Source organism: Loxodonta africana, chromosome 2, assembly GCF_030014295.1.
Source record: "Loxodonta africana isolate mLoxAfr1 chromosome 2, mLoxAfr1.hap2, whole genome shotgun sequence".
Lineage (NCBI taxonomy): Eukaryota > Metazoa > Chordata > Mammalia > Proboscidea > Elephantidae > Loxodonta > Loxodonta africana.
The window spans coordinates 208,295,705-208,310,607 of record NC_087343.1 but is presented as its reverse complement, the minus strand read 5'-3'; the positions used below and the strand labels follow the sequence as shown (position 1 = coordinate 208,310,607).

The window sequence follows — 14,903 nt, the reverse complement described above, 5'->3', positions numbered from 1 at the left end:
GAGAGGAAACATCCTTAACAAGATGTATTGACACAGTAGCTGCATAGCGCCAATTGTGAGGATTGGATGGTACAGGGCAGCATTTAGTTCTGTTGTACAAGGGCTGCTATGAGTTGAAATACACTAGACCACACCTAACAACAACAATGGCAAGCCTTTAGGTTTAAAGCCTGCAATTCCTCTTTTAGAGGTTGCCAAACACATGTTAATCCATCCCTACTCACAGGGAGAGCTATGAAAGACAACAGTATCAGGCAATTGTGTTTTAGTAAAATATCCGTTAACTACTCAACCATCACCGATAATCCATATGGTCTTCAAATATGCAGGAAATAATATTTTTATGTTTCAGATTCTTTAAGTTCTGAAATATGTCCTGGGTATATTGGAAAAATATGCATTTTAACTAAAACAGAAGACTCAACACACTTCATCTTACTCAACTTGATGATGTTAATAAATACTGACTTCAACAAATAACAGCCATGTATCATAAATTACAAGTAAATATAATATGTCATTTTTATTTTCTAGAACTCGAAGGCCCACTGTAGTAAATTTGGTGAATACTTGAATCAACAATTAATCCATCATATTTTCAAGTAAATTCATCATTGCTATGTATTTTTTAATCCCTAAAGTATTGAAATACAGATTTATGGTAAGAAACGTATTATAGCTAACAAATTCAAGGAATAAAAATTGAAATAAAATGTAAAGCATAAATACATATCCCCTCTAGTAACTGCCCCCCAAAGAATGCATTTTAAGGATATTCATGTTTGCAGAGAATTTCTCTTTGATATATTTTAGGAATATTAAATTCATGAGAGAGGTATTCTTATAGATGTTCCTTTAAGACCCCTTCTCCTAGGTATTTCAACTAAGCCATACATTACATGTATGTCTTCTTTCATTGGTACATCAACTGAGCCCCAAACCTATTTTGTTTTAGTTCTGGTGGAGATATAACACTCAAGCTATGATATGCACTCAAGCTCCATCAATTTCAAGCAGCTTGAGATCAATTTTAAAAAGAAGACTTCATATGAAGTATTACCAGAAATCAGAAAGGCGTGCGTTATATCTGAGATCATTTAGGGTGGATTTTTTTTTTTTATATTACCTAAGATAAATACTAGAGATTTGCCAGAATTATGACAGCTTCTGATAGCAATCAGGGTAACAGATAATAGGGCAACATGAGTAAGGTTTCTAAAGCATTAACGAGAACAGAGAGACAGAGTTGGAAGAATAGATGATAGCAGAATAAAGAAGGAAAAAAACGCAAGTTTCACAAGTTTTTTCCCCACATCAAAGATGTGGTGAAACCCATGTGAAATTGTTGACTATAGATTAGTAAATAAGCACAAGGAACCCCATACTTACCTTGCTTATTGGATAATCTGCCCCCGTTTTGAACAGAGGAACCTAATCACCTATATACATTCAAGCAGCACATGGATGTGGATGAAAAACTTAAGATGACATACAATTGGGAACATAATATCCGTGGAAGAAGAAAAGAGAGAATGAAGACTAGAGTTGGTGAACTAACCTTAAATATGGATGGATCTATTTCAGGGAGGAAAGATGTGTGAAAATACATAAGAACATTTTATATTGAATTTCTTAAAATACCAGGATAAAATCTCTTTTTATTTTTAAAATGTGTATTAAAGTATGCTCACTTTGAGAAAAGGCTCTGGCAATGAAGATATTTTATTCTACTCTATGAGTTAAAATACAAATAATTATAATTATCCTCTGATTAATTCAAAACACAATGTTGTGCAAGTCCAAGAAATATGCAGCATTATAGAATGTGGTTTTGAACTGTTCTCATGGTCAACTTGGAACTTAATATGTGGAATATCAATGGCATAACCATTAGGTCACCATGGTTTGGTTTAATCCAAAAGTTACACTCAGTACTCAGAAGGCAGGAACAGAATAAAACAAGTAAATCTCAAAGGATGTAGTTATTTCTTAAAAGAGAGACAAATTGAAGAATCAGATGTCAAAATAAAAAGAGTGCGTGTTAATAGTTGCCAGGAAGAGATATACGTAGCAAGTAAGAGAGTAGTTAGTCATCAGAAAGAAATTCTTCAAGGTAAATTTCTGAATGAAATCATACACAACAAAAATATTAGCAGTGTAAGTAGGGACAAAAATATTTTCTCTGTGTGCAGAGATTGAATTCACAACTGCATGTAGAGATTTGAGAGGTTCTTGTAAAATAATACCTCGTATTCAAATTCTGTTTGGCTAATATTTATAGAACAATTCTGATGGGTCAAGATGCAAAGAAGTTACCTATATTAACTCAATCTTCCTAGCAAACTTACCTCCATTACGCTCATTTTCCAAGTAGTAAGTGAAATAAATTTATGCAAAAAATAAGCACAAAATTATATTTTATACCACTACCTTGGAAATAACTTACACAAGTGAGAAGCTTAAAGGAGCAGAAGGCAACATAATTTATTTTCTACTAACCAATCTACCATCCATATTTCAGTTTGCCATACCGTGGAGCCTTGCGTGCTGCTTCGATAGTGGAAACTATGACATCGGTATTTCAAATGCCAGAAGAGTAAACCACGGTAGACAAATTTCAGTGGGGCCCCTAGGCTGAAATAAACTAGAAAGAAAAGCCTGGGAATCGACTTCAGAAAATTAGCCAATGAAAACCCTGTGAATCAGAAACGGATATGCTGGAAGATGAGACTTCTAGGTTGAAAGGCAGCAATGGATTCAAACATATCCATGATCATGAGGATGGCTGGGACTAGGCAGTGTTTCACTCTGTTGTACATGAGGTTGCCATGAGTCAGAGCAAACTTGAAAGCAACTAACAACAATAACAAATTATCAACTAGAGTGGACAAAATTGGATGGATGTGAGACAATAAACAAACTTTGGCAAATTTCTTTCCTCATTACCATTCTCCGTGTTTTTTTAGGATTATTTTCTTTTGTCTCCCTTGTACAAAGCAAAGTATTCATATATGGCTAACTATACCACAGTGACTGAATTCCTGCTTTCGGGATTTTCTGATGTGTGGGAGCTCAGAATCTTGCATGCCATGCTATTCCTACTGATATATTTGACCACCTTGATGGGGAACCTTCTCATTGTCACAGTAACCACTTTTGACAAGAGTCTTCACACACCCATGTATTTCTTCCTTAGGAATCTCTCTGTCCTGGACATGTGTTACATTTCTGTCACTGTCCCCAAAGCGTGTATGATCTTGTTGCTTAACAGGGTGATCTCTATTGCTGGATGTGCAGCTCAGATCTTTCTTGTGGTTTCATGTGCTACTACAGAGCTGCTGTTCCTCACCATCATGGCCTATGACCGCTATGTGGCCATATGCCATCCCCTTCACTATCCTGTGATCATGAACCTTCGTGTCTGCATTCAGATGACACTGGCCTCTGTATTCAGTGGTCTGATCTATGCAGGTGTACACACTGGCAACACATTCCGGTTGTCCTACTGTCAGTCTAACGTGGTTCATCAGTTCTTCTGTGACATTCCCTCTTTGCTGAAACTCTCCTGCTCTGATACCTTCATCAATGAGGTTGCGATTTTTTTCTGTGTCCTGGTGATAGTAGGTGGTTTTTTTATCTTCATCATCATGTCTTATATTCGCATATTTTCCACTGTGCTCAAGTTTCCAACCAGAGGAGAGAGGGGAAAGGCCTTTTCCACCTGTGTACCTCACATCCTCGTAGTGACAGTTTTTGCCAGCTCAGTGAATGCTGTGTATATAAATCCAACATCCAACTCACCAGCAATTCAAGACATGATCATTTCAGTGTTCTACTCTATAGTCCCTCCTTTCCTAAATCCTATCATCTATAGTCTTAGGAACAAGCAGGTAAAGGAGGCTGTGAGGAGAATATTCTATTTAGAAAAACAATAAACTCTAACCCGCTGCATTCGAGTTGATTGCAACTCATAGTGACCCTATAGGACAGAGTAGAACTGCCCCATAGAGTTTCCAAGGAGCACCTGGTGGATTTGAACTGCTGACCTTTTGGTTCGCAGCTGTAGCACTGAACCACTACACCACGATGGTTTCCAATAAGATCATTATTTCAAGACATTCCTACTTTGAGGAGGCATATTGAAAAATTCTTGAAAATTAGATTCCTTGCCTAACTTCAAAATTTGGGGACTTGATATCTAAGTGACAGTATATTGTATGTTAACTTAGAAACAATGCTGTTTTTGTTAGTTGTAGTGTCCACTTCTGACTCATAGCAACCCTACATATGACAGAATTAAATGTTCCTCAATCCTGTACAGTCTTCATGATCATGGGTGTGGTAGAGTCCATTGCTGTGACTATTGTGACAGTCCATATCATTAAGGGTTTTTTCCCTCATTTTTACTGAATATCTACTTTTCCAAACTTATGGGTAGCAACAATACTTTCATGTTGTAGCTTGAAGTTTTCTCTCCCCCAAATATGTGTATTCCCTGATATCTGAAAAATCTCTGCTAAAGACTCTTAAATTTGTTAAATATTTCTCTTTAGAATTTATATGGAGTCTTAGAAAAGATAAACTATATAAAACCTTTGACATTTTTATAATTATGTCAACAGAATCATTTATTCAGACATATATTAAAACATAACTAAAAAATAAACAATAACATCTGAAAGCTGGTCATAAAAATAATACTAAAATATTTTTTTCTAAATAAAAATAGAAGCATATGAAGGTATGGTTGGTAGGAAATGTCAATGACTCTGTATGCTGTTTTACATAATCTGTAAGGACAAATTTATATAAAAATTATTTACAATATATAAATCACTAGTTTGGTTAGAAAGTTTCAGATTAAAATTATTTTTTGGCAATTTTTTTGCCTCCATGCAAAGAAGACAAAAATAAGATAACTTTTTCTGTTATCTTATTATACCTGTCATGCATCCTTTGAATATATTAAGAAGGTAGAATATATAAATTTTTTTAAGTGAAGTTTTGTATACATTTCTCATATGTGAGGACCCAAAAACCTTTTAGTAATCTTTGGTTTAGACACAATATTCTCTACCAGAACGCAAACTGTTTTTGCCATATTGGATACACAGTTACTAAGGCCTATGCAATCTTAAAAATTGCAGTTTTCAGTTCATTGATCTGTATTTGGAGACAATGTTGTCATTAATTGTCACCAGCACTGTTACTTTTTTTTCTTTTGTGATTGTTATTATCACAAAAAAATTTATTACATAGAATTTCCAGTAAAATAATACTAAGTGTGATAATTAATTTTACATGTCAGCTTGACTAATCTGTGGTGTCGCATTGTTTAGACAAACACTAGTCAAGATGTCGCTATGTAGTTGTTTACATATGATTAACATTTAAATCAGCTGAACTTAACTAAAGCATATTACTCTCTGCAATATGGATATGCCTCATCCGATCAGTTGAAGGCTTTAGGAGCTAAAAGTAGGTTTTCCAAGGGAGAATAATTTTGCTTCAAGATTATAAATAAACATTTTTTTCCAGAATTTTCAGTATGCTGCTTGGTCCGCCAGTTTCAGACACAAGGCTTTTGAAGGTTACAGCTAGTTGCATTGCCTACATATTTCAGACACAAGACTTCCAGAGTTTCAAGGCAGTTACCTGACCTAAGCATGTTAGACTTGCTAGCCCTACAATCAAGTTTGCCCTTTTCTTAAGATCTCTCTCTCTGTCTCGTTCTCTCTTCTAAATATATATTTTATTAGCTCTGTTTCTCTGGAGGACACCGACTAACATAGCCTTTGATACTGGGAGTGATTCTAGAGGAATAAAATCTCACGGATGACTTTTTTGATTTAATTCTGGGGTTTCTGAAATTGTATCTCACATCTGGTTAGATGTTAAGGCATTAATGACTCAAAAAGTAAAGAGGGCACTGATAATTCATGGCATAATGAAGAAATAGACACATGCAATTGAATACTCCTGATCAAATATTTAAAAGAGACAAGCTTCTGAATGATCATGCATTTAATACCTTAGAAGATTTTGTTCAACTGATGAGTATAATCTCATTGACTGGTTGCTCCTGATTTCACTGGACAAAGTAGGGAAAGGGAAAGGACGAGGTCATAGCTTTAAATTCCCTGGTCAAGTGTTGCATAATGACCTGAAAGTTTCTATGAATGCTATAAAATAAAAGCTTATGTTTCGTAGCCATGAAGATGAGGTGGCTGAAAACCAAACTCAGAGTCTCATACTACAAATGGCTGAATTACAGTGCAAATTAAATTCCTACCTTCACTGTTTTTCTGCTGTTAAAGTAAGGGTGTTTATTGGGAAGGAATATGATTCTGAATATTTGAATGAAGACACAGGTCAGATATTGATAAAGCTAGTGACATTGAACTCCTACATGTTTTTGAGTCTTCTTCGCCAGTAGAAGCAGCCCTTTCATCCTTACCTGAGGATATTAACCCTCTGTGCCTGAGGAAGTTGTAATGAATTCTCTGAGGCAGTTGCATTGCAAGACACTGTTGATTCTCCTCAGAATCTGCCCCCACCAGCCCCCTTTACATCTACACTTACAACTAAAGTCAAGTCTCAGCGGAAACTTAAAGGCGAAGTAAAAAATATGACCCATTAGGAAGTGCGCTACCCTACAAAAAACTCTACGTGAGCTTTCTAATTAATAAAGACAGAATTTCAGGAAATATGTGCAGGAATGTCTATTAAGAGTGTAAAAAAATAGCGAAAGAAGCATAAAGGTGGATCAGGCAGAATTTGTTGTTACTTGTTAGGTGCCATAGAGTCAGTTCCGACTCATAGCTACCCTATGCACAACAGAACAAAACACTGCCCGGTCCTGAGCCATCCTTACAATCGTTGTTATGCTTGAGCCCATTGTTGCAGCCACTGTGGCAATCCACCTCATTGAGGGTCTTCCTCTTTTCTGCTGACCCTGTACTTTGCCAACCACGATGTCCTTCTCCAGAGACTAATCCCTCCTGACAACATGTCGGAAGTATGTAAGAGGCAGTCTCGCCGTCCTTGCTTCTAAGGAGCATTCTGGTTGTACAGAACTGACAGATTTATTTGTTCTTCCGGCAGTCCATGGTATATTCAATATTCTTCGCCAACACCACAGTTCAAAGGCATCAACTCTTCTTCGGTCTTCCTTATTCATTGTCCAGCTTTCACATGCATATGATGCAATTGAAAATACCATGGCTTCGGTCAGGCACACTTTAGTCTTCAAGGTGACATCTTTGCTCTTCAACACTTTCAAGAGGCCCTTTGCAGCAGATTTACCCAATGAAATGTGTCTTTTGATTTCTTGACTGCTGCTTCCATGGCTGTTGATTGTGGATCTAAGTAAAATGAAATCCTTGACAACTTCAATCTTTTCTCCATTTATCATGATGTTGCTCATTGGTCCAGTCATGAGGATTTTTGTTTTCTTTATGTTGAGGTGTAATCCATACTTGAAGTGCTTCAAGTCCTTTTCACTTTCAGCAAGCAAGGTTTTGTCATCTGCATAACGCAGGTTGTTAATGAGTCTTCCTCCAATCCTGATGCCCCGTTCTTCTTCATATACTCAGCTTCTCATATTATTTGCTCAGCATACAGATTGAACAGGTATGGTGAAAGAATACAACCCTGACGTGCAGCTTTCCTGCCTTTAAACCAATCAGTATCCCCTTGTTCTGTCCGAACAACCGCCTCTTGATCTATGTAAAGGTTCCTCATGAGCACAATTAAGTGTTCTGGAATTCCCATTCTCCGCAATGTTATCCATGAGTACTACATGGTTTTAATTATTTAAAAAAAAAAAAAAACTTTATAACAGACACAACAAGGGCAGGCACTGAGCAGATTCCTACAGATTAAGTTATTGAAAAAGTCCTTACATTATGAACTCTATAGAACTACTTCTAAAGTAGTACTTTTTTTTAATAATCTTTTATTAAGCTTCAAGTGAACATTTACAAATCCAATCAGTCTGTCACATATAAGTTTACATACCTCTTACTCCGTACTCCCACCTGCTCTTCCCCTATTGAGTCAGCCCTTTCAGTCTCTCCTTTCGTGACAATTTTGCCAGCTTCCCTCTCTCTCTACCCTCCCATCCCCCCTCCAGACAAGAGCTGCCAACACACTCTCAAGTGTCCACCTGATATAATTAGCTCACTCTTCATCAGCATCTCTCTCCCACCCGCTGACCAGTCCCTTTCATGTCTGATGAGTTGTCTTCGGGGATGGTTCCTGTTCTGTGCCGACAGAAGGTCTGGGGAGCGTGGCCGCCGGGATTCCTCTAGTCTCAGTCAGACCATTAAGTATGGTCTTTTTATGAGAATTTGGGGTCTGCATCCCACTGATCTCCTGTTCCCTCAGGAATTCTCTGTTGTGCTCCCTGTCAGGGCAGTCATCCATTGTGGCCCGGCACCAACTAGTTCTTCTGGTCTCAGGATGATGTAGGTCTCTGGTTCATGTGGCCCTTTCTGTCTCTTGGGCTCCTAGTTGTCGTGTGACCTTGGTGTTCTTCGTTTTCTTTTGCTCCAGGTGGGTTGAGAGCAATTGATGCATCTTAGATGGCCGCTTGTTAACATTTAAGACCCCAGACGCCACATTTCAAAGTGGGATGCAGAATGTTTTCATAATAGAATTATTTTGCCAATTGACTTAGAAGTCCCCTCAAACCATGTTCCCCAGACCCGCGCTCCTGCTCCACTGACCTTTGAAGCATTCATTTTATCCCGGAAACTTCTTTGCTTTTGGTCCAGTCCAATTGAGCTGACCTTCCATGTATTGAGTGTTGTCTTTCCCTTCACCCAAAGCAGTTCTTATCTACTGATTAATCAATAAAAAACCCTCTCCCTCCCCCCTTCGTAACCACAAAAGTATGTGTTCTTCTCAGTTTTTACTATTTCTCAAGATCTTATACTAGTGGTCTTATACAATATTTGTCCTTTTGCCTCTGACTAATTTCACTCAGCATAATGCCTTCCAGGTTCCTCCATGTTATGAAATATTTTACAGATTCGTCACTGTTCTTTATCGATGCGTAGTATTCCATTGTGTGAATATACCACAATTTATTTACCCATTCATCCGTTGATGGACACCTTCGTTGCTTCCAACTTTTTGCTATTGTAAACAGAGCTGCAATAAACATGGTGTCCATATATCTGTTTGTGTGAAGGCTCTTGTATCTCTAGGGTATATTCCGAGGAGTGGGATTTCTGGGTTGTATGGTAGTTCTATTTCTAACTGTTTAAGATAACACCAGATAGATTTCCAAAGTGGTTGTACCATTTTACATTCCCACCAGCAGTGTATAAGAGTTCCAATCTCTCCGCAGCCTCTCCAACATTTATTATTTTGTGTTTTTTGGATTAATACCAGCCTAGCTGGTGTGAGATGGAATCTCATCGTAGTTTTAATTTGCATTTCTCTAACGGTTAATGATCAAGAGCATTTTCTCATGTATCTGTTGGCTGCCTGAATATCTTCTTTAGTGAAATGTGTGTTCATATCCTTTGCCCACTTCTTGATTGGGTTGTTTGTCTTTTTATGGTTGAGTTTTGACAGAATCCTGTAGATTTTGGAGATCAGGCGCTGGTCTGAGATGTCATAGCTGAAAATTCTTTCCCAGTCTGTAGGTGGTCTTTTTACTCTTTTGGTGAAGTCTTTAGATGAGCATAGGTGTTTGATTTTTTAGGAGCTCCCAGTTATCTGGTTTCTCTTCATCATTTTTGGTAATGTTTTGTATTTTGTTTATGCCTTGTATTAGGGCTCCTAGGGTTGTCCCTATTTTTTCTTCCATGATCTTTATTGTTTTAGTCTTTATGTTTAGGTCTTTGATCCACTTGGAGTTAGTTTTTGTGCATGGTGTGAGGTATGGGTCCTGTTTCATTCTTCTGCAAATGGATATCCAGTTATGCCAGCACCGTTTGTTAAGAAGACTATCTTTTCCCCAATTAACTGACACTGGGCCTTTGTCAAATATCAGCTGCTCATATGTGGATGGATTTATATCTGGGTTCTCAATTCTGTTCCATTGGTCTATGTGCCTGTTGCTGTACCAGTACCAGGCTGTTTTGACTACTGTGGCTGTATAATAGCTTCTGAAATCAGGTAGAGTGAAGCCTCCCACTTTCTTCTTTTTCAGTAATGCTTTGCTTATCCGGGGTTTCTTTCCCTTCCATATGAAATTGGTGATTTGTTTCTCTATCCCCTTAAAATATGATATTGGAATTTGGATCGGAAGTGCGTTATATGTATAGATGGCTTTTGGTAGAATAGACATTTTTACTATGTTAAGTCTTCCTATCCATGAGCAAGGTATGTTTTTCCACTTAAGTATGTCCTTTTGAATTTCTTGTAGTAGAGCTTTGTAGTTTTCTTTGTATAGGTCTTTTACATCCTTGGTAAGAGTTATTCCTAAGTATTTTATCTTCTTGGGGGCTACTATGAATGGTATTGATTTGGTTATTTCCTCTTCGGTGTTCTTTCTGTTGATGTAGAGGAATCCAAGTGATTTTTGTATGTTTCTTTTATAACCTGAGACTCTGCCAAACTCTTCTATTAGTTTCAGTAGTTTTCTGGAGGATTCCTTAGGGTTTTCTGTGTATAAGATCAAGTCATCTGCAAATAGTGATAACTTTACTTCCTCCTTGCCAATCCGGATACCCTTTATTTATTTGTCTAGCCTAATTGCCCTGGCTAGGACTTCAAGTACGATGTTGAATAAGAGAGGTGATAACGGGCATCCTTGTCTGGTTCCCGTTCTCAAGGGAAATGCTTTCAGGTTCTCTCCATTTAGAGTGATATTGGCTGTTGGCTTTGCATAGATGCCCTTTATTATGTTGAGGAATTTTCCTTCAATTCCTATTTTGGTGAGAGTTTTTATCATAAATGGGTGTTGGACTTTGTCAAATGCCTTTTCTGCATCAATTGATAAGATCATGTGGTTTTTATCTTTTGTTTTATTTATGCGATGGATTACATTAATGGTTTTTCTGATATTAAACCAGCCTTGCATACCTGGTATAAATCCCACTTGATCAGGGTGAATTATTTTTTTGATGTGTTGTTGGATTCTATTGGCTAGAATTTTGTTGAGGATTTTTTGCATCTATGTTCATGAGGGATATAGGTCTATAATTTTCTTTTTTTGTAATGTCTTTACCTGGTTTTGGTATCAGGGAGATGGTGGCTTCATAGAATGAGTTGGGTAGTATTCCGTCATTTTCTATGCTTTGAAATACCTTTAGTAGTAGTGGTGTTAACTCTTCTCTGAAAGTTTGGTAGAACTCTGCAGGGAAGCCGTCCGGGCCAGGGCTTTTTTTTGTTGGGAGTTTTTTGATTACCGTTTCAATCTCTTTTTTTGTTATGGGTCTATTTAGTTGTTCTACTTCTGAATGTGTTAGTTTAGGTAGGTAGTGTTTTTCCAGGAATTCATCCATTTCTTCTAGGTTTTCAAATTTGTTAGAGTACAATTTTTCGTAGTAATCTGAAATGATTCTTTTAATTTCATTTGGTTCTGTTGTGATGTGGTCCTTCTCGTTTCTTATTCAGGTTGTTTGTTTTCTTTCCTGTATTTCTTTAGTCAGTCTAGCCAATGGTTTATCAATTTTGTTAATTTTTTCAAAGAACCAGCTTTTGGCTTTGTTAATTCTTTCAATTGTTTTTCTGTTCTCTAATTCATTTAGTTCAGCTCTAATTTTTGTTATCTGTTTTCTTCTGGTGCCCGATGGGTTCTTTTGTTGCTCGCTTTCTATTTCTTCAAGTTGTTGGGACAGTTCTCTGCTTTTGGCTCTTTCTTCTTTTTGTATGTGTGCATTTATTGATATAAATTGGCCTCTGAGCACTGCTTTTGCTGTGTCCCAGAGGTTTTGATAGGAAGTATTTTCATTCTTGTTGCATTCTATGAATTTCCTTATTCCCTCCTGAATGTCTTCTATAACCCAGTCTTTTTTCAGGAGTGTATTGTTCATTTTCCAATTATTTGATTTCTTTTCCCTAGTTTTTCTGTTATTGATCTCTAGTTTTATTGCCTTGTGGTCTGAGAAGATGCTTTGTAATATTTCGATGCTTTGGACTCTGCAAAGGTTTGTTCTATGACCGAATATGTGGTCTATTCTAGAGAATGTTCCATGTGCGCTAGAAAAAAAAGTATACTTTGCAGCAGTTGGGTGGAGAGTTCTTTATAAGTCAATGAGGTCAAGTTGGTTGATTGTTGTAAGTAGGTCTTCCGTGTCTGTATTGAGCTTCTTACTAGATGTCCTGTCCTTCTCCGAAAGTGGTGTGTTGAAGTCTCCTACTATAATTGTGGAGGTGTCTATCTCACTTTTCAATTCTGTTAAAATTTGATTTATGTATCTTGCAGCCCTGTCATTGGGTGCATAAATATTTAATACGGTTATGTCTTCCTGATCAATTGTCCCTTTTATCATTATATAGTGTCCTTCTTTATCCGTTGTGGTCGATTTAAGTCTAAAGTCCATTTTGTCAGAAATTAATATTGGCACTCCTCTTCTTTTTTGCTTATTGTTTGCTTGATGTATTTTTTTCCATCCTTTGAGTTTTAGTTTGTTTGTGTCTCTAAGTCTAAGGTGTGTCTCTTGTAGGCAGCATATAGATGGATCGTGTTTCTTTATCCAGTCCGTGACTCTGTCTCTTTATTGGTGCATTTAGTCCATTTACATTCAGGGTAATTATAGATAAATAAGTTTTTAGTGCTCTCATTTTGATGCCTTTTCATGTGTGTTGTTGGCCATTTCATTTTTCCACATACTTTTTTGTGCTGAGGCGTTTCTCTTAGTAAATTGTGAGATCCTCATTTTCATAGTGTTTGACTTTATTTTAGTTGAGTCGTTACGTTTTTCTTGGCTTTTATCTTGAGTTATGGAGTTGTTATACCTTTTTGTGGTTACCTTTTTATTTATCCCTATTTTTCTAAGTAAAAACCTAACTTGTATCATTCTATATCGCTTTGTATCACTCTCCATCTGACATTTCAATGCCTCCTGTATTTAGTCCCTCTTTTTGATTATTGTGATCTTTTACATATTGACTTCCATGATTCCCTGTTATGTGTATTTTTTTTAATTAATCTTAATTTGTTTGTTTTTGTGAATTCCCTATTTGAGTTGATATCAGGACGTTCTGTTTTGTGACCTTGTATTGTCCTGGTATCTGATATTATTGGTTTTCTGACCAAACAATATCCTTAATATTTCTTGTAGCTTTGGTTTGGTTTTTGCAAATTCTGTAAACTTGTGTTTATCTGTAAATATCTTAATTTTGCCTTCATATTTCAGAGAGAGTTTTGCTGGATATATGATCCTTGGCTGGCAGTTTTTCTCCTTCAGTGCTCTGTATATGTCGTCCCATTCCCTTCTTGCCTGCATGGTTTCTGCTGAGTAGTCTGAACTTATTCTTATTGATTCTCCCTTGAAGGAAACCTTTCTTTTCTCCCTGGCTGCTTTTAAAATTTTCTCTTTATCTTTGGTTTTGGCGAGTTTGATGATAATATGTCTTGGTGTTTTTCTTTTGGGATCAATCTTAAATGGGGTTCGATGAGCATCTTGGATAGATATCCTTTCGTCTTTCATGCTGTCAGGAAAATTTTGTGTCAGGAGTTCTTCAACTATTTTCTCTGTGTTTTCTGTCCCCCCTCCCTGTTCTGGGACTCCAATCACCCGCAAGTTATCCTTCTTTATAGAGTCCCACATGATTCTTAGGGTTTCTTCATTTTTTTAATTCTTTTATCTGATTTTTTTCTGCTATGTTGGTGTTGATTCCCTGGTCCTCCAGTTGTCCCAGTCTGCATTCTAATTGCTCGAGTCTGCTCCTCTGACTTCCTATTGCTTTGTCTAATTCTGTAATTTTATTGTTAATCTTTTGGATTTCTACATGTTGTCTCTCTATGGATTCTTGCAACTTATTAATTTTTCCAGTATGTTCTTGATTAATCTTTTTGAGTTCTTCAACAGTTTTATCAGTGTGTTCCTTGGCTTTTTCTGCAGTTTGCCTTATTTCGTTTGTGATGTCTTGAAGCATTCTGTAAATGAGTTTTTTGTATTCTGTATCTGATAATTTGAGTATTGTATCTTCATTTAGGAAAGATTTTGATTCTTTTGTTTGGGGGTTTGGGGAAGCTGTCATGGTCTGCTTCTTTATGTGGTTTGATATGGACTGCTGTCTCCGAGCCATCACTGGGGAACTAGTTTTTCCAGAAAATCCGCTAAAAAAAATGCAGTCCGATCCCTGTCAGAGTTCTCCCTCTGGCTCAGGCTATTCGGATATTAATGAAGTCACCTGGGGAGGGTGGGGGAGGGATCAAAGAGATAGGAGAGTAGCACCTCTGAATATAGCCAGAGTTGCTTGTCTTGCTTGGAATAACTATTATATCTGAGATTTCTGCGGGGTGCATCGCCTATGTGTGCTGGCTGTGTGGAGTTTGCCCCCGGGGTGTCTGGCCCACTGGAGTCACGGTCAGATCCTCCCCTGCCAGACTGGGATTGTGCACTCCCGACTCCAAAATCAGTCGCTGCCTCCCTGGGACTCCCCATCCCGCCTTCCGCGTTGCTGCGCTGCCTCCAAGAACCGGCTGGGCTCCCCCTCCGGGGTCAGCTCAGGCGAGCGGAACAGCTCCCCGTGCCTGCACAGTGACCACACGTCCCAGCTGGGACGCCACTCTCCCCACTCCAAGACCCGTCACTGTCTCCCGGGGACTTCTCCCACCGGCTGCGTCGCCACGCTGCCCGCGCAAACCACGCCCCGCCAAAATCCCGGTGGGAGGGCTCCCCGCCTGGGACGCCACTCTCCCCACTCCAAGACCCGTCACTGTCTCCCGGGGACTGCTCCCACCGACTGCATCGCCACGCCACCTGCGGGAACCG

General features: G+C 38.0%; 1 protein-coding gene across 1 annotated transcript; it reads left to right on the top strand.

The window, feature by feature from the left end:
• Window positions 1-2,732: 2,732 nt before the first annotated feature.
• LOC100668775 (olfactory receptor 14C36-like) lies at window positions 2,733-4,044 on the top strand. The gene has a single exon (XM_064279340.1). The coding sequence runs from the start codon at window positions 3,012-3,014 to the stop codon at window positions 3,933-3,935; it is 924 nt and encodes a 307-aa protein (XP_064135410.1). The 5' UTR covers window positions 2,733-3,011; the 3' UTR covers window positions 3,936-4,044.
• Window positions 4,045-14,903: the final 10,859 nt, after the last annotated feature.

Excerpts from the sequence above, each read along its gene's own strand:
- LOC100668775 (XM_064279340.1), top strand. The coding sequence starts at position 3,012 with ATGGCTAACTATACCACAGTGACTGAATTCCTGCTTTCGGGATTTTCT.